The sequence below is a fragment of the Centruroides vittatus genome, unplaced genomic scaffold, assembly GCF_030686945.1.
Source record: "Centruroides vittatus isolate TY-2023 unplaced genomic scaffold, ASM3068694v2 contig_799, whole genome shotgun sequence".
Lineage (NCBI taxonomy): Eukaryota > Metazoa > Arthropoda > Arachnida > Scorpiones > Buthidae > Centruroides > Centruroides vittatus.
In genome coordinates, this window is record NW_027122516.1 from 596,263 (window position 1) to 617,322 (window position 21,060).

Genomic DNA, 21,060 nt, shown 5'->3' on the forward strand with positions numbered 1-21,060 from the left:
ATAAATATTATTTATTCACACATTGATGATAATGTAAATATTTTATTAAACAATACCTTACAGATTAAGGTTATACGTGAAATATTTCCATGGAAACTAAATTTTGTCATTTATATTTTACAAATATTCTCGTTTAAAAGACATTATTAAACAGCCATTTTGATAGTTTTGTAGTTAGAAATTCCAATATCAAACACGCATTTAAATTACCTGGCAACATTAAGTTTACACATAAAGTATTAATTAATTAAAGCCATTGGTTAATACTAAAAGTACAGTACATAATTTTATTAACTTTCATTTTAATTTTCTAGAGTTTTGTTTCAATTTGAGAGAAGAGGTGAGTTTTATAAAAAAAATATAATGAGTAAAATCTTCATTAAGTCCGACACAGGACACCACTTTATAGCCTCATCCTCTCGATCTTTAACATCTAAAATTTAATCGTTCTAGTTGTAAAATTTCAGAAAATGTTAACAACTGGCACTAGTTATAACGCTTCAAAGTAAATGAAAAAAATGTGCCCTCCCACACATACTAATATATCCATACATACTTCAACTGTGTTTTATTTATCAACACTTTAAGGTCTCCTGAGTCCAAAAATTTAAACATATTTTGGAGGAGGGGTCATTTTTTCCAGCTGATTTCCACACTTTCCCTCTCTTACACATAACAGCTGGGAAAGTAAAAATTAACATTACTTTTCGTGTAAAGTTTACTACAAAATTTCTATTTACTTTTTATAAATATCATTTTAACATTTTTTAAAATTAAATATTTATATTAAAGTATCATTATTTTCTGAAAAATTTAAATAATATTCGTCTATTTTGCAAATAAAGCTTTTTATCTGTAAATATTTATTTGCAATTTTCTCTCTTCCACAAAGATAATGAACATTTAAACACGTAAATAGAAAGAAATTTATAAATTATTAATTTCGTAATTAATTTTTATTGTTAAGTTTCCTCAACATTAAGATAAATTTCGCATAAATGAAGTTTAAATAATCATGAAGTGATGCAATGGAATAAATTCAAGGAAGCAGATTTACATATTAAAATCATATCTTTTTTAAGTAATTCGCTTAGAATTTTGTTATTCAATTAATTGATAATTACATTTGAATGAGAATTGGTGAATTAATTAATTAAAACAATGAAAAGGGTTTCAAAACAATTAACTTGGTTTGTCTTTAGAGGAACGACTTAACGCACGAAATGTAGATTTACAGGAAATTATTAATTCTCACCTGTAAGTAAGACATTTTTCTTAATTAATATAAATTATTTATTTATTATTTTATAAAGAAAACTCTGCTTTAAGGTATAAATTACACCCTATGACATTTTCTAAGCAAACGTACAGAATACACAAAAGTTTAGAGAATTTCCTTCTCTACGTCTTCTCGTATTTGAATTTGATTCAGAAGTTCATTCCAGGACAAACATGAAGAATATGTAAAACACATGAGGATTCGAACGTGAATAGAGGCAGAAAATAGTTCAAGTGTTCTACATTCAGCAAACGTTGCTGGCTCTCCGCTTTAAGTATCTATTCATGTGTTAATAAATAGGTCATATCAATACAAAACAGCTAAAAATATTAAAATAAACCAATTTTAAATTATTTTAGTACATATATAATTTATTATAAAAGCTTATTCGTGATATAATCAATTTTAAGTTTATATATACATATATATACATCTACTTTTTTACAAAGCCTTATTGTAGGTAGAGTTATAAATTTTTAGGTTTATTTATTAGTTTTTTCTTTATATATATAAAATATTAACTCACAAAAAATGTTTATATATATTTTTTTCATTCGTATCCAATAATAAATCTCAGTTATTAGAATCAAAGTGATATATGGTGGTGTATTAAGGGGGTGACGAATGATATTTTTGAAGATTTTTGATGGAAGAGTGATTTTGGTTAACGTTTTTATCACTTCAAACCATTCACTATCTGTATTCTATCATCAACAGGCAACTTTTGACGACTTTTCTCTCGATTAATCTTACTTCTTAACGTATATATGAAAAAGAGAGATATTTTATACAGACTATTAGATATATATGACAACAATTTTCCAGTGAAAAATTGGACGTAACTGTATAAAAATTCTATTCACTGAATTGATTTATGAATGCTTTTCAAGAACGATAACTTCTTAAGTGATTAACTGATATTCGTCTCGTAAACAAAATTTGAAAGAAAATTTTAAAAAAGAAAATTGTTAGCGTATATTTTAAAATTACTTTTCAATGTTTAACGAAAATAATCATTATTATTTTTTTTATAGATGAATCGAATAGGCTTGCTGTATTTTACTTTCCCTGCTCTGTTATATATAATAATGTCTTCCTAAAAGTTTTACATTTATGAACTCAGGGCCCCTTGAAACGTGAAAAAAATGCAAAGAAATTTAGGGGTTTTTCTGAATGTATAGATGTTAGTGTGTATGTATGGGGTTACTCTGTTTGAAGCTTAATAACGCCTGTGCTTTATCTCGAAAATGTTTGAAACTTTGCAGGTGTGTTTGGGTATGAGGAGCATTGAGGTTAATAAATTTTGGTGGTTAAAGGTCGAAAAGGTGGAAAGTTAGAGGAGGTGCTGTGTCTCGAATAGTGTCTGACTTAACGATTTTACTCGTTATTAGCATTAAAAATTTTTTAAATATTATTTTTTCATTCATCTATACTTTATTTTGGTAAAATAAATATTTCTAATTTTTATTTGTTAAAAATAATTTATTTTTTAATTAATTTAGTGTTTTATAACGATTACACAACGTTAAAATATGTGTAAAAGATAATAAACTTTAGAACATTTTTCAATGTTAAAAGATTCTTAATTATTAATGATAAACCTAATGTGCTTACAAGGAAAAGCGTTATTATGTAATAAAATTATTTATTAATTTTTATAACAAATTATATTTTAAAATAAAGACATTATTTAAATTTTACAATATACAAAAGTATCGAATTATAGCATTATTTATCCACTAAATTAAAATTAAATGCGTTTTATAACACCATAAATATCTTAAAAGATAAAATTTATGAAAATTTCTTAAAAGTTTTTAATTATTTCCTTTTTTAAAATAAATTTTTATCATTTTTCTCTATTATTTGTAAAATATTTTGATTAAATATATAAATATTAAAATCTTATCGCATACATTCATCCAATTCTTATATGCAACAAATATAAACAAACAACGAATTTGAAAATTGGCCAAGAATATTTGAATGCTTAAAATTATATATAGCTTTTTACATTATATATTTTTATTTACATAAAATATTAATTGTATTAAGTCATCTTTCACTTATATTTTTAATTGGATACGCTCAACAAGCTTTAAAACTTTAACATTATTATGTATGAGCATTATTCAGGATGTTTTGGTTGAGAAATAAAACATCAGAATATATTAAATGACTCAAGTTTTAAATTTCATAAACAAAATTCGATTTACATTGAGTATGGATTATAAAATATATTATTTTGTTAACTTCAAAGGCAGCTTTATAAGTAAGTACAACCCATATTTTCATTTCGATTTTATTTTTAAATCTTCACGAATTGCCAAAACAATTTTTTTATTTTTTATTTTATTTATAGATTACTCAGATTAATACCTTTTTTTCTTGAAAATGTGATGATAATATAATTAAAGTCACGTTATTTCAATTCAAAACGTTTCCTCTGAAAGATGTTAGATGACCGGCAAGACTCTATTGTTAAAAGGAAAAGTAAGATTTACAGGGGCAAGCCATTACTAATTTGAGATGGAAAGCATATATTTTAAATTAAATAAATTTGTAATTTCTTTCATTTTTAAATTTAGAAACAACAGAAAAGGATTTTAGTTGTATATCTTTCTCCTGTATATCATACTTCTCCTGATAACAACCGAGTAACCTCGAATATTTTTATAACTTGAAAAATTCATAATCTACCGTTGCATGTTTATTATTGAATAATTCACCAATAAGTTTAAATTAAATTAATTAGTTTTTCAGTTAATAAAATTATTTAAAATTTATTTTTATTTCTGTATGTACAGTACTTTAATTGTTTTACATATTTCATAATATGCACATTAATGTAATAATAATCGAAGAAACAATAATTTTTCGCTTTATATAGTGTAGAATTTAATTATTATATACTTATCAATAATTATATTTAATTTATATAATGTCAATTTTTTGTTATAATTCACTTATTATAAGCGCATTATAAAATTCTTCGCTTGATTAATAAATCGTATATTATATATTATTTTTTTTAAAAATGTATATTAATCTTTATTTTTAATCTTATACAATTAATTTGCTCCTCACCATTGTTTTCTGGGATTATACACGTGTCTAAGACCTAAATTTTGGCTTTTCTTCTATAGAAAGTCCTCCAGAAGTCATTTCTCTTCTAGCAGATCGTCCATATGTTACATTGTCTCTTTCTATTAATCAAATCCAATATCATACTATTCAATATTTATCTTTCTGTTTGTGTTGCTCTCAGTATTCTTAAAATAAAAAGAGGAATGTAAATTTTTAAGCTCATTGATTCACATGATAACAAGAATTGAAATCGTGTTTAAACAGTTAAATAATTCAGCATATAATTAGCTATTAAATGACATCTGTTTGTCTGTCTGTCCTCCCTTGATCTCGAGAACGGTGTTAGATAGGTGAACGGCAAGACCAGATGTGGAAAGATTCGGAGTAGTAGGCATCTGATTGTGATATTCAATCTTTCGGTCTGGCTCGGAAGTCACGTGATTTCAATTCAAAATGTTTCCCAGAACGGAGTTACGTAGATGACCGTCATGACTCTGTTGTTATCATGAAAAGTATGATGTACAGGGGTAAGACACTACAAATTTGAAATCGAGAGCATATATTTTATACTAAATAAATTAAAAATATGATTAAAAATTGCAGCCCGGCATTGTGACTACGTCACAATAAATAATTGCTGGTTTTTTCTATAAGCTTTTAACCTAAATTTTCAGTGTGCAATAAAATCTCTGTCATAAAAACTTTCGTTGCTTTCAAAAGTTCTACTTACATTTTCAGAAAACTTCATCTACTACGACGACTCTTTTAAATTATAATACATAATTCCAATAAAGCTCATAAGCCACATGGTAAAACAATTTTACAAGTAAAATTATTTGAGTATAATTTAATTTATAACTGTCAATTTCAATTTAATTAATTAAAATTTTCATTCAGAAAGTCGTAAACTTCCAGTTCGATATTTATAAAAGTGATCGAGCGAGTACCCATCGATCACAAAATAGAAGAACCAATAGAGGGGTAGAACGTAAATTCAATATGGCGTCACCCCACCAGATGGTGTTAGTTGGCAGTGTATATGGACAGAAAGATCGAAGTAGGACAGAACGGTCCAGAAGAGTATCAGTAGCATGTTGTCTGTGTCGGTGGCTGATCGAGTACGTTTCAAAAGCAAGAAAGGAGACGTTATCACAGCTCTTCCTGTTACAGTCGAATTTGGAAAGTTTGTTAAAGGGGACAGAACGTCACGTCTTGCCAATTTAGACGAGTGGAATAAATTAAATTTAGGAGGTTTCGATTCTGATCAGGTGGGCATTTATATACTAATTATATATATATGTCTAAAGCAATTATAAGTAACGTTTCTCATAACTTAAAAACAGTTCTTTATATTTGGGCTTATCACACTATAATACTTGAATATAAATAACACACTTGAATATAAATAACTGTTTTAAGTCAGTAGAAACGTTTAATGGGCTAAAAGAAAATAACAATACAATAATTATAAGTAATTGTTTTTAATATTAATGATAGGAATTTTTAGTCCTTTCAAGCAATTTAAACAGTTGAATATATAATAAAAAAAAGCATTTATAAACATAACCTTAAAAAAAAGTTGATTATTATGGCGTGGAAGAAAATGTTTTACAGTTATCGATTTTTTAAACTTCATTTAGTGGCCAGTACTTTAAATTACATTATTTAAATACATAAAATTTCTATTATTTAAGTTGTTTACGATTATATAAATAATAATTTCAATTCACTACTACGTCAATATTTAAAACTAATAATCTTCTTGTGTTTAGATATGAATCTTCTATAAGAATTATAAAATTTTAAATAAAAATTTAATATTAAAATACACCAAGGTTTATAAAAAAATTTTTTTAATATTTTTTATTAGTAATAACGCTAAAGTTTTTAAATATAAGAATTTAATAAGCTTAATATTTGTTTAAGAATAAAAAATATACAATTTATATGCTTTAATTTTATAAATTCTTACGATTTTCTATGAAAATATCTTTATATAAATAGTAAATAGTTATATAATTTAAATTAAATTATATAACAAATGATTAATTTTAAAGTTAAAAAAATTAAAATACTTTATAAATTCTTTAAAATAATTAGAATTTAATTAAATTTATTATTAAAATTTAATTGTTTTTTTTATTTAAATCTAATTAAAATATATGAGATAAGTAGATATTAAAATTTTAAAATAATTTTTTTTTGTTTTCAAAATTTTATTTATCAATTATTCTGTCGTTTCCTATTATAAACTGATAAAAAATAAATAGAAATTATACATTTTTTAATGTAAATATTAAAATTGAACTTAGGAAAATGCATTTTATAACGTGATATATACGCGGTCATTTTTAGGAAAATGTAAACTACACAAAACTCTATAAGTAAGTGATTTCGAAGGTATTTTTGGTCACGTTTCCTTCAAAATAAGACCAGACAAAACTGTTTACTGTCTCGTACTGACATATAAATTATTCCGCTTGCGAGCACGTGACACGCAATACGTGACACATTCGTGAGGCATCCACTCCAAACAGTAGCTAGGCGAAGGTTTAATTTGCTATACCAAATGTGAATAAAATTATATTTAAAATTGCATATACTCTATCTTTATTTTTTTAAGTATCAACTCATAAATTATCTCTAATATTTTATACGAAAAATCTGTAATTTATCCCATAGTTTTCTGGATACTTTCTCATAGAATTATAAAGCCGTAAAGATAACATACGCGATATCATTTACTTTGTCACGCTCTATATCTCAAGAATTATTGTTTTAACCGATATTTTATTGTTCGAAGAATAATTCTATTTATCTCGTCTATTTCCAACATTACGCCACGAGATATCTCGCTACGTCGATGTTAGTGAGGCGATATTCCGCAACAAGTATAAGTTATTCGGAGTAAAATTAACAGTTTAATGAATTTAATATTGTTATTTTTATTATAAAATATATTAAACTCCCTTTATATTTCAGAGAATTTAGAAAATGATCATATGTTTTATGCTTGAATAACTTCTAGAGAATTACAATATTGTATCGATTGTGTAACTCTATTCAAAATCGATGAGTAAAAGTCTCTTTATATAGATAATTTATCAAACTTATAGACAACATTAAATCTTTATATATTTAAAACATATTAATTATGTATTAAAATAATCCTATATTTTCATATTCATTAAATTTCACGTGTCTGTAGATACCTCGTAAACGCAATAAGTTAGAAGCATTCTAGACAATTAATTATCACCTATTAATTATACTCTATTTATATAATATGCAGATAATTTACTACTTATTATATTTAATTTATTATTTAGCATTAAAAATGATTAATTCAGTACTCAATATTAGTTACGAGTTTCTTCGTGTAAAATTATTTTAACAATATGTAAGACATAAAAAAACAGTTAACACTTCCGATAGTATCTGATAGTGAATATGAAAGACAAAGATCATAAAAATGTCAAAAGAAAACATTAAAATAGTTTTATTTATTGGTAAGTTTAAAAGTTTTTCTGTCTTGGATTACAATTTCTCGATAATGATATCTCACCATAGTTTGAGATGATGAGATTTCTGATGATAGTTCGTGGTACAGAATGTTAAAACACTTTTTGCGTAGAAGCAATTGTTAAACTTTCCCACTTATCTGAAGACATCACAAAGTTTAGTTGGTTAAATTTTTCTTTTTAAAGGTAAGAGTATGAATAAATCTATTTTGAACGTCATTAGTTTGTGAGAAATTTCTACTTAAATTACTGTACAAAATGGAAAATGATCACACATTTTCCAAATTCTTAAACAAATATTTGAGCATATTAAGCATCGTTTTTATTTATCTTCAGCAAAATGTCAACAATCTCAACCGCTTCTGGCCATTTGATTCTTTTTTTATATCGTTATGTTATTTCATGAATTGCAATTATTTCGAGCAACTATCGATTAGGAGCAACTTCTGAATCCTTTGATCCTTAACGTGATTACCAATTCAAGAAAGTAGTAGTAATGGTTTTAAAAAGCTCTACGCTTATATATATATAAAATTATTTTATAATTCTTTCTCTGAAGTTTCTTAATTTTAATTATATTATGAAATTTTTCTCTTACGTCTCTATTAATACCAAGATTATTTTTACTTTTTATTTTCACTTGATAATGACTTGTAATCTTCTTTTTCTCACAATAGTTTTTACGTCATATTACAAAAAATACTGTATAAACATTCTAATTTTTAGAAAATTTCTGAATTTTATTAAGAACTGTTATAATAAGTTTTTCCCCTCTTCCTTATCCGATACTCACTTTTTTTTTCAGACTGTAGGATAAATCCTTAGTAGTCTCTAGAAAGTCTTTCTACTTATTAATGTGGGCCGTTTTGCCATTATTTTTAAAGAAATGGAATACATAAATGTTTATTAATGAAAACTCCTCTTAAATATTTCATTTTTTTAGTAAAAATAACATTAATTTATAGATATAGGAATCCCTAAGGACCTCCAAAGTTTTCTGCAGGCCTGGAGAAGAAAAATTCTCCAGCTTCCCCCACTCGAAGGCACTGGACCTCCACCATCCAATAATAATAATGAGAATAGCCACGATTTATTATATTAAATAAGAAATTTTATTAAAACTTTAATTCATATTTTATAAAATGATTGATCTATATTAAATCACAATACATATTCTAAATGATTTATGTTTAATAGGGGTGGTCCATTATCATTTTTATGATAAAAATCTACATTGAGAATAAAAAGTTACATTAATGTAATTTATAGTTTTCCTAATACGTTTCTTGTTTATGACGTACATAATTTTAACAAATTATAAGGATATAAATGATTTGTAGATACGTAAATAATTAATATATTATCAACTAATTTTAACATCAAAACTAACTTTTTATTACTGGTGTTTAAGAGAAAAAGTATTAAGGACATTTTCATATATTTAAATATTAATAGTCTAATATTTGCTATTATATGTGTTGTAATGACTTCTATAAATCACTTTGTTTAAGCATATGACAAAATTAATGGAGGAAAAATATGAGATATTAATTAAATTTGACAGTACTTGATGATGATGATGTTATATTATTGATAATTGTCAATTGCAATAAAGTTTTCAACCACGTCAAACTTATTAATTAAACTCGTGACTTTTTGAATTACTTCTTATCCATAAATTTTGTTCTTCAGGCAGTTTTATTTTTTCCTTTGTTAAGCAACCATAGAAAATAAATATTTCAGAGGTTACATCAATAAAACCGTTTGTTTTCTTCTAAAAACTGCATATACAATCAATTCTACTATTATATCTTAATCACTTTTAAGATTATAATTTGTGGAATTTTTCACTCGATTTTGGGGAGGACAGTGCCTCGTTTGCCCCCTCTACAGAGATCTAAACACGTGAATAAATAAAGATAGAAAAATTGGCTTCTTATACCAGGACTTTGTTGATTTTTCCACCTCTCATTCACACGTTACGACATTATATAACGGGTTTATTCAGTTTTCTCTTGCTGCTGGGATCAATAATACGAGGTTTTGTTGTATTTCTCAGGAACAAATTGTAGACGCTAACACGTGCTTTGTAATAACATTTTCCTAATGTAATTATTGGTTTTTATAATGAAATTAGTTACCATTTTTGAGGTAAGTTTTTGTAAAAGTATAATTTAATGATGTAAGTAATTAACAAAGTTAATTAATCGAAGTATTATTTTTAAGAAATGTTTGTTTTAGGTTTATTAATTTTAATATTTAATAAGAGAGTTCCTTATTTAAATATTCAAAACTACATTTTAGCTTTAACCTTCTTTTTCGAAATTCAATTTTACAGTGCAAATAATCACAAGTTTTACATCTTTAATGCTTGAATTGACTGAATTTGTGAATTATTTAATATGAATTATAAATGTAATAATGTTATATAAACTTTATATAGGGTCGTATATATGATTTTTTATTTCTTGTGTCTTGCGGGATACAGCAAAAAATTGCAGATAATGCGCATAAAAAGTGTAAAGAAAATTAAAAACTACATAAAATATCTATATAATTTATTTTTTTATTATTTAATACTATAAATATATACACAGATTTATTATAAAAAGTTAAATTTTTGTAAAAGTTTTAATGCTCTGAACAACTATGGGATTGTCATGACACTAGCCACCTCACTTATGCGTTTTGTCTCTTAGTGTAAAGTATATCTTGTGTTTCTCTCAACTGTTATTATTAACGTGTATAAAGCACAATATGGTACTGTGAATAACTGTATTGCATCCTTTTGTATTAGATTACGTTGTTGGGCTGCAATTTTAAAAATTATAGACTTGTAAATTCCCACTCTCATCCATCCTTAATTTCGAGAACGATGTTAGACAGATGTAGAAAAAAAAGTGGCAAGAAGCCCGGATTAACTGTGTACGAATTTTCACTTTGGTCTTAAATTCACGTTATTTTAATTCAAATATTTTCCCCTGGAAGGAGATAGATAGCTGACCTGCACGACTCTATTGTTAAAGGAAAAGTATGATGTACAGGAGCAAGCCACTACTAATTTGAGGTGGTGAGCATATATTTTAAATTGAATAAATTAAAAATATGATCAAGAATTGCTGCCTGACATTGTAACAATGTCACAATAAATAATTACTCGTTGATACTGTAATTTTAAATTTATAAAACGCAGTAAGACAGTACAGTATATTATTTTACAGTACGGTCGCGCAAATTCTAACTAATTGAAATCAGCAGTAGTCTGGATTAATGAAAAGTTCGGATTAAGGGGGTATGGTATTAGGGATATGATGCATACGCTTCGAAGCCTTTTTTTACTGTTGTAAGATACTTTACGGAAGCAAATAAAAGTTAGAATTGTTGTTAAGTCAAAGAGGGTAACAGAAAGAATGAGCAATAATGCTCACAACACGTGGCTATTTTTATTTTATACGTAAGCTGCAAGTTTACAGTTGACAAGTTCATTATTTTAGTACGGGAAATGATAGATGTTCGGATTAGCGCAACCGTACTGTACTTTATTTTGTGTTAAGGGTATTAAGAGTTAATGTTTAAGAATATGCGGTTTTTTCACTTTCGTGAGATTCTTGCCCTCTAACTCCTAGAAAAGTAATGGTTATAGGGAAATGCTGCATATTTTCCCACCAGTGGCCTAGTGAATAACATCACTAAAACACTGGTATGGTCGCAGTTTTGCGCTTGAGCAACGAGTTGCCGCATGGGTTTTTTCATGTCTCAAACACCTAAATAAGGGTCAGTTTCCTATAGAAAGTCATTATATTTATATTAATTTTTACGTAAATATAACATAATCTGATAATTTTCTCTGATATATTATTAAGTAATCTACTACTTATAATGATTAATATTTTAAAATACAAATACGAGAAAATTCTAATAAAAACTATACTAATATAGCAATAATGCATAATTTCTTTAGTATATTATATTAATTTAGTACTTTTCTTTACAAAACTGTTTATTTTTATTAATATTTACAATGTTTTTCATGTCATTAAACATTTAAAATCTAACTTATGGAGTGACGGACCTCTACAATAGTCTGAGAATATTTGCTGTGGTTTTATGATATTTGTATATTACTGCAGGTAACGTCTCCTACTGATTTACTACACGCAGTAGTAGCACTTTACGATACGTGTCTACCGGACTTTACGGCTCAAGTTCTGTATAGGATCGTTTGTGTGGAAGGTGCAAGGACACTTTTTCTTCTTCGAGAAACTTCAGGTATTGAGTCATAAATCTTATTTTTAGCGATATTTTTATACTTAAAATGCATTCTTCTATAGAAATTCTCAAGGAATGGGAAAATCAGATAATTAGTAGTCCAAGCTATCGTTCTAGAGAAGATTCTATAGGAGGTGAGAATATAATTATTTTTCATTATATATCGTTCTAATAATAAGCATTAAAAATAAGGTTTAAAAGTAGTTTATTTTGTGAAAATCACTCTTAAAAATTTAAAGTTCAAGTGTATACATAACATTGTAAACTTTTAGTGAAATGAAGTTAAAATCGTGAATGTATATTTGAATTTTATGTTAATTTTTAAACGTGATTTTCATACAATCAATTTAAAAATAAAGGTGACCTATAAGCTTAATAATTACTTTAAAAATGTACTTTAAAAACTAAATTTAGACATTAAATTTACTGTTCTTAAAAGTAAAAATTTCTATAGAAAATGAGTAAATCAATTGACATATTGATCTAGTAATAGTCTCTTTAATCCGAAAAATTGACGGTAGACTGCCTCACAGCTTAACAGGTTCAAACTCCTTTAATGCCTTTTTACAAATGCATTTTGGATCAGTATTATTTTCTCTGACCCCTCTGAAGAGGGGTCAGAGAAAATAATACTGATCCGAATAGGGAAAAATTCAATTGACATATATTTTCACAAAAGTGTCTTTAATACTAAACTTCTATGCAATGTCATGTACGATTGATAAAGTTAAGAAGCCATGTTTAATTTTATTAAGAAATTTCTTTGATTAATATCGTACGATTTTAAACAAATTAATCCTTAAAGGATTACACAAAGGTTGACCAAACCTTGTCACCATAGGTGCCATATACCACGTATCAGAAGTACGTGAGTGCCTTATTGTATATTAGAACTGTATCTTATATAACCCGCGTTATATATACATATAATTGAACGTTTAATATCAAATAAATAAAAAACTACAAACAAGTTTTAAAAAAAATTTTATGAGGGTAAATTTTTAAAGGAAAGAAGAACGGTCGTAATGGGAAAATAACGTGACTTTGTTTTTATTGATCTACTTTTTACTTTTTTTAAGAAATCAACAACAATCCTGAAACAGCACACGATGATAGAAGAGTCCCCGATAATAGCGTGACAAATACTCAATATCAGAGTAGATCTTCAACATCCACCCCTAAAAATCATACAGGAGATGATGACCGGAGTAGCTGTGCCATTTCTCCAATCCAGGATGATTGGAAACTATGGACATCGAGGTAAGTTTATGCTCCGATACTTGGCATTTATATAGAGTGATATATATATATATATAAGTGGTATTGTACAGTACATTGAATTGTATTAACAAATAAACTCGGACATTTAAGATGAATTTAAATTATTATCAATAACATTAAATTTAGTAAAGATATTACTCGGTAAATTCTACATTTTTACATATAAATTTGTAAAGAAGTTAAAATAATTATATTTACTTAATAGACAATTAAGAAGCAATTAAATAAAATTAAATTGAATTGAAATGATTATATTCAGTAAAACATTGCTTTATTATATTATTTTGATTTAATGTATTGTAACAATTAAACGTTTGTATTCTATAGCATTCTTCATTATCTTTCGTGATTTATTCATTTTTCTTTATTTGTTGGCATTTAATGTTCTTAAGTAAATATCTTTAAATATTCTATAAGAAATTACTTATAATATATAAATAGTAATTTAAATTTCTATTTAATTTTAAACATTTTAATTAAGTTTATAGGATTTTACTTATAGAATTAATAATTAAATTTTATAATATAAAGCCAGAAATATTTTATAAATTTTAGTAAAGTTTTATCTTATAGAAGGTTTTTAAGAGTTTTTATAAAAATTTATAAAACTTATACACAATAACCAATAGATTAATTGTTAAAAAGATAGATTTAGAAGTTGGGAAAGTTAAATAAATGGAATAATTGTCCGTGAAGTAGAAAAGAATCATTATAAATTGTTCTCTATTTTCTAATTTTGAAATTATATTTTATGAAATAATTTCATTAATTTCTTTAAAATTTTGACGATGTACAAGCAAGTAATAAAGAATCATAGAATAATTGAAGTGGATAACACAGTATAGCGATAGGATTGAATAGAATAAGGGAATACAACACTTGGACGATTTGTCAATAGAAGTACAGTACTTCACATGTGGAAAATTGGCCTTTATTAAGGTGTAAAACACGAAAATAAAACCCGAAAAACACGTGGCCAGTCCGTTGGTCAGGTCAGAAAAGACCCACCAACGGACTGACCACGTGTTTTACGGAGTTTTCTTCTCGTGTTTTACACCTTAATAAGGCCCGATTTTCCATAGAAAACAATCTCATGACATTATCCATGTGTTACATTGCCTTATTCTATCTAATCATATCCCACATCCCACGACAAAATATCAGTGTTTAGTGGTTTATCACTCGGCCTCTGACCACCGGATATAGCCAGTAAGGAGATATTTAACTAAAAATTTAAAGAAATTGAAAGAAACATTAAATTTTGTTTAATTAAAAATAATCATAATGAATGATTCAAGTAAATTCATTATGTTATTACACAGTTATACAAGGTTACATTTTTATACATATGTATTAATGCAGACAATTCGCAATTTTAGTACTTACAAAGTTTATTTTATTTTAAATAAATTAAAATGGATGGAAGTTTATTTATGATGCTTTTGTGATATAAAAAAGTATTATTTTACGTAATAAATGTTTAGATTGCTTCTTATTTTAACATTTTTTGTCAGCAGAAATAGAAAAAGTGAGGAATGTGCTATTGAAAGAAACGTCTTCCAGAATAGAAACAATATGATTTCAGTTCCACGTAGTGACAGTGGAAAAACAGACGGAAATTCACACACGGAATCGCCTTTTTCTGATATTTTTAGTGATTCTGTTGATACCGGATCCGAAAGGTAACAATATTTATAATATTTTACCTATTTTAAGATGAATTTTTAAGTATAATACAGTAATTGCAAATCATTTTCGAAACAATTAAATACAGTTTATTGTCATTACTACTAAGTGTTCCATCAATTTAACAGTAATATTTATGGTAGATTTGTAAATATTTATTTATATTTTATAATTTATAGAAAAATATGACTCTTACCGATTAAATTTATTATTTTAATATATTTCTTCCCTGTTTATATGTTTTCTTAAATCAAAATTTTTCCTTCATACCATTAAGATTTAAGCTACATTCTTCTTTCTTTTCTATACTTTGTTTTACTACTAATTCCAACTAAAAAGTCAGCTTTATTTGCAGTGATATGGAAGAAGACGACTACCACGATGACTTTTCTAGGGGGTTAGAAACGTTCCTTAGATCAGTCGTCACTAGAAGAAAAGAATCCCGATTAGCCCAAGAAACTTACAGCCTCTTACCTTCTCATGTTGGAATCGAACACAAATTAATAGCTTCATCTACTTTCCACAAAAATTATAAGTATGACACAATCCTCCTTCAATTGTTAATTATTTATAATATGATTTCTAACACATTCATTCATAAAATTCGTAGAATTCCTGGCGTAAAAGTTGTCAATTTGTCATTATTGACCGTCCGTAAACGTTACAGGAAATGTGGCATTGGAAGATATTTTCTGAAGGTAATTTTCTTGTTCTGTAAATACCTGAAAGTATTTTATGCACAGGTACAGTGTACGTTACGAAATCTACAAAATTTGTATGATGCCTCATGTTACATAAAGCACGGACATTCAGGGGTTCTTAAACCAGAATCATTGCTATTACCTTCCGCGTTATATTGTTTTTACTCTTCTGTTTGGGCTTCGATTTGAAAATTGTATTCATATAAATTCCCACTGTCCCCTGATTAGTGCAGCATTGCGAACATGCCACAATAATTTTTGCTCGTTACATATGCATTTAACAAAAGAAAAAACAAAGAATCTTGTCTCCAGTTGTTACGCTCTAATTCACTTTTGCAAATGAAAAGGGGTACTGTGAGGATTTCGTGACATTCACTGTATGTATGTATATATTATGAATTAAATATATAACAAATTTTATATTTTTCTTCCTTTAGAAACTAAAAAATCCCTCACAAGTTGGACCATATGATGCATTAGTTGTTCAAGCAAAAAATTACTCGCAAAATTTCTTTAAAAAGAACGATTTCACGGATGATATCATTTTATGTAGTCGATTCTGGTAACGATGAATTATAATTAATATTTTTATTAATTTTGTTACTGTAATTAAGTGTTTCAGATAGCATTTTTTCTGTCTCTTTATTAATTAAATCATTTACTTGTCTAGAATTTCTATATTATTAATTAACATAACACTTTCTTTAACAGCGATTTAGAAGAAAGAAGAGAAAATACTACTATTTTGTGTTATTTGCCACCTTTCGATGGTAAAATATTAAAATGTAGTTATGAAACTATAAATATTTTAAGTTATAACTAATATTTTCAATAAAAAAAGGACATTATCCGCCACTTCCTGGGGTGTATGACTGGGATAAACCCGAATCTCTGACTGCTATGCAGGATGAAATTGAAAAATGGTAGGAGAAATTATGTTACATATTATGTTACGTATAAAATTAAAGTTACATATTGAAAATTATTTGAAAATTTCAACTAAAGTGGTTGAAATTTTCAAATAATTATTAATATGTAACCTTAATTTTATATATTATTTTCTATATATACCTTTTCTAATGTATAAAAATAATTTTTTGGAGAAAATTAAAACACAGATAACTCTATTTAAGGTGAAACGTCTCGTGGATAACCCGCATTTAATGAATTTTTGTGTAAACGTAGCGTTATTACGTTTCCTCGTTTTATACACACTTTACTAATTTGACAGGATTCAGTGATTAGGATTCTTCTTGTTCCTTAAAAGCAACATTAAATTTTAAACAAGCCCTTCACAGTAAGCAAGAACGAACCCAAAAATGTACTGTAAAGGGCTTTAAAACGTCTGCAAAAGGGCTGTAAACGTCATTTAAAGCCTTAATTTTCTAAAAAGCAATAGAAATTTTTCTAACATTTACTATATTATATTTATCTAGAGCATTCTTCTTACCTGTAGTTGTTTTAAAGATGAAGTAAAGTATTTATTTGACTTGTTATATCAAATTTTACATAATTTTTGGCTTAGAAACCATTCGTCACAATAATTTTAATTTTATTATTATTTTTTACACTACATATATCATTGTTAGGCGTGTATAGTGAAAGTGCTAGTAAAATATGAGGGATTTACTTCTTCTGTATGCAGTTGTCATCTATAATATTTTAAAATTTTCTTAAATATTATTACACAGGAGGCAGAAGAGTTTGGAATCTTACCAGTCACATTTTACGTGTTTAACTCGACTTCAACAGGAAGTTCTGCGACTACACAATCTAGTAAATACTATTTAATGAATTTAATAAGATATAATGGTGTTTAAATTAATAATTTAATATTATTTTTATAGCTGAGGCGACAAGAAACAACTATAACATTTCTCAAAAAAGAAAATTACGTACTTCAGGCAAGATTATCTAGAGGTAAATATAATTATTATTTCAAAATTTTAAACAGAAAACTCTTTTTATTTTATTCCTGACTTTAAAAATTTCACATTAATTTTATTTTACTCTTTCTAAATTACTGCAGAAGTTAATTTTAAATCAATTTTTTTTCCTTTGTGAAAATCCACTTTTATATAATAATGAAAATTTTATAATTAAATTAAATAACTTAACCATTTAAAAATTTAAAAAGATTTATCTGCATAATATTAAGATCATTAAGGAGATAATAAAATTAATTTTTATTAAAAATAAATCTGATAATTCTGCTTTAAGCAATACTCAAACAAAATAAATCTTTAATAATTCATTTATCTGTAATGTGAATTGATTAAGAAGTTTAAATCTAATTTACTATTGAAAAATATTATTTTTCTTTAATAGTGTACGAGATTTGTTTAATATAAAAATGAATTTATGAATATATTTTGTAAGGAATCATTTCTCTTTAATAAGTTCATGAAAAATTTATATTTATAAATGGAATGTATCAGATTAAATGACTTTATTAAATATAAAATCTTATTAAAACTTTAATAGTTTGGTTGAAGGATTTTCAAAAATTAAACATTCAGAACATTCTCCTTCTGAGAGAAAAATTCTCTTTCATATGAAAATTATAATGAAACGAATAAATAAATTCATTCATATGTAAGTATCTTATTGAATTAAATTTGTTGAAGATTATCATAACGCATTTCATTATTTTTAATGTAACTTTATTTAAGTTCATATAAAAGTTGAATAAATTGTTTAATGTATTTAACATGATTGGCAAAACGCTTAATTTTGACGGTAGAGATAGGTTTTACAAAAATTTTTAAATGATAATAACGGATAAAATCATCGTTAAGTCCGACCCTACTCGAGATATGACCAATGATCCCCTTAATTTCCCCATCCTCTTGACCTTTAACCAGCAAAACTGAACACCATCAATACCCCTAAAATACAAACCTCCTTGCAAAATTTCATAAATGTTCGACAAAAATCACGGGAATTATTAAGCTTCAAAGAGGGTAAACAAAATCGTGCCCCACACATAGACTGATACCAATACTTACAGGGGAAAAAAACGATGTTTTTTTTGCATTTCTGTACGATTGAAGATGCCCTGAGTACAAAAATGTAGAAATTTCGGGGGGGGGCCTTTTTTTCGATCGATCGCCTTACTTTTGCTAACAAAACCAGGAAAGTAATAAGTAATTATTTTGATTGATACAATAACAAATTAAAGAATGTTATACAATTTAAGTGTAGAGAGTGATTCGATAGTGTTCACCCGTAAAGAAAGGGTTTACTTTGTTGTGCAGTCACTTATAAGTCGTAAAATGTGTTTTGCTGTATGTAAAATCGCCAGCTAACTAAATATGCATATGAATGTTTTGCTTCTATTACAGTGTAAACATTAACACGTCTGGGAATGTTAAACACCCCCGTTAAATTATCACACCCAAAATGGTCTATGTTTTGTATGGGGATTTTATATTACTCTGTACAATATGAGATTTAATATGGTAGCAGAAAATTGGTATAGAATTAAAATAAAAATTAATTCTATACGTCTACATACGTCATGTTAAAATACAAACCTTCCTTTTGGTCTACATGTTTTGCTTTGATGGAATATTGTCTTCTTTCATCTTAGGTTCATACATATTATTATTTTTTTACAATTCCATTTAAAATATAAAATGAGAATGTCATTAATTACATTAAAAGGTATTAATTCCTGACAAAATATTTTAATTTTTAACATATTTAATGATAATACATTAAAGAAATATTCGAAGTATTTTTAATATCGCATTTTATCAAGTAAATAAAACTTAAGATACCATAAAAATTATCATCAAAATACCACTCGGACTTCGAATATTAAAAATATAAATTGCTTTTAAATATAATTCATGTTTTATGGAATGAAGTAATTAATGAGTTTAATAAATTCAAATTTAATTTAGTATTTAATTACATTTTTTAACTTTAGATTACCATTTAATGCTTCTAAATAAAGATTGAATTTCATTAGGAAAAAACTCAATTTTTTTTTTCAAATATATACATTACTTAATGATAGCTCTACAAAGTTTTCCACAAATACTATGATATAATTTTTGTCCTTTCATCCTTTGTCTACTAACTATTTAACCTTTTGTTTTTAAAGATAATTCACTGTTTATCGTCTTTTCTTATCTTTTAATTTAAATTTATCTTATAATATATCCCTACATAATCAGTACACTACCTGGATCTTTCCTTCTCTTCCTTATTCTCCTCCTCTCTTCCTTCCTTCAACCTAGGTCTTTGAATAAGCTTTACCCCTAATAAATAATAATAATTAAAAAATATAAAACTTAACATTGATATTATTTAATTTTCTAAGTAATATTTTTAATTACATTGTTTTTAAATTTCTAATGTAATTTTTCATTACAGTGGAGAGAAAGTCAGTCCATAGCCTGATAGAAACATTTGAGAAAGATGAAGAAGAGTTCCAACGTTTATGTTCATTAACATTAGAAACGACTTGATTCTATATAAAAAAAAATATATATATATATATATATATTTCTTCGAAATTTAATATATTTTATGTATGTTGGTTACCTTAATGATTCGATCGATCAGTGACAGAGTATCGAGTGGTTGTACTTTAAATACTTTATATACCGTTTATTTGGAGAGTATTCTATCTTAATTATGCCTCAAATTGATGTGGGCCAACTTATAAAATTTTAAACTGAGCCTTAATAATTGTATATAAAGAAGAGCTTCAGAATCTGTTATAAATCTGTATCTAGACACGTGTGTAATTATTAAGTGGAAATAATTTTTTAAATAAATTTTAAACGGATCTAATCAGTCTAAAGTGAAAGATAAATTAAGGAATATTTTAAATATAATTATAATAACGAATTATTCAACTTATTATAACTCTGCCATTGTGCACGCTCTTGATGTAACAATATGAAAATATTACATAAAAATAATCAATCGTTGTTCACGTAATCGATGTGACAATGTTGAAGTATTATTTAAATAATAATTATATTTATTATCTTTAAAATTATAAATTATATTGTGCATATATATATATAGATTATATATTTGTTAATGATTAAAAATGAAAACTTTGTCTAAATAATTATAAATATTTTATATATTTTTGGAAATATAATGTTGTTACTAAAAACTTTCCTGCTCTATTATCTTGTTCTTGAATATTTTATTCTTATTCTATTATACATTTTCCAAGATTTATATTCATACAAAATAAACGCGAAATATA

At 26.0% G+C, this 21,060-nt stretch overlaps 1 protein-coding gene across 1 annotated transcript; it reads left to right on the top strand.

Moving 5' to 3' along the window:
• The first annotated feature begins 5,331 nt into the window (after window positions 1-5,331).
• Window positions 5,332-20,617, top strand: LOC136981835 (uncharacterized). The gene is made up of 13 exons (XM_067278219.1): window positions 5,332-5,634; window positions 12,018-12,156; window positions 12,219-12,290; window positions 13,236-13,416; window positions 14,955-15,119; window positions 15,479-15,658; window positions 15,734-15,821; window positions 16,262-16,386; window positions 16,536-16,594; window positions 16,666-16,747; window positions 17,516-17,600; window positions 17,672-17,744; window positions 20,208-20,617. The coding sequence occupies exons 1-13, from the start codon at window positions 5,458-5,460 to the stop codon at window positions 20,300-20,302; spliced, it is 1,521 nt and encodes a 506-aa protein (XP_067134320.1). The 5' UTR covers window positions 5,332-5,457; the 3' UTR covers window positions 20,303-20,617.
• The last annotated feature ends 443 nt before the right edge of the window (window positions 20,618-21,060 follow it).

Coding starts and splice junctions, on each gene's coding strand:
- LOC136981835 (XM_067278219.1), top strand. CDS start 5,458: ATGTTGTCTGTGTCGGTGGCTGATCGAGTACGTTTCAAAAGCAAGAAA. Junction 12,157..12,218: donor TCTTCTTCGAGAAACTTCAG/GTATTGAGTCAT, acceptor ATTCTTCTATAG/AAATTCTCAAGGAATGGGAA. Junction 12,291..13,235: donor TAGAGAAGATTCTATAGGAG/GTGAGAATATAA, acceptor ACTTTTTTTAAG/AAATCAACAACAATCCTGAA.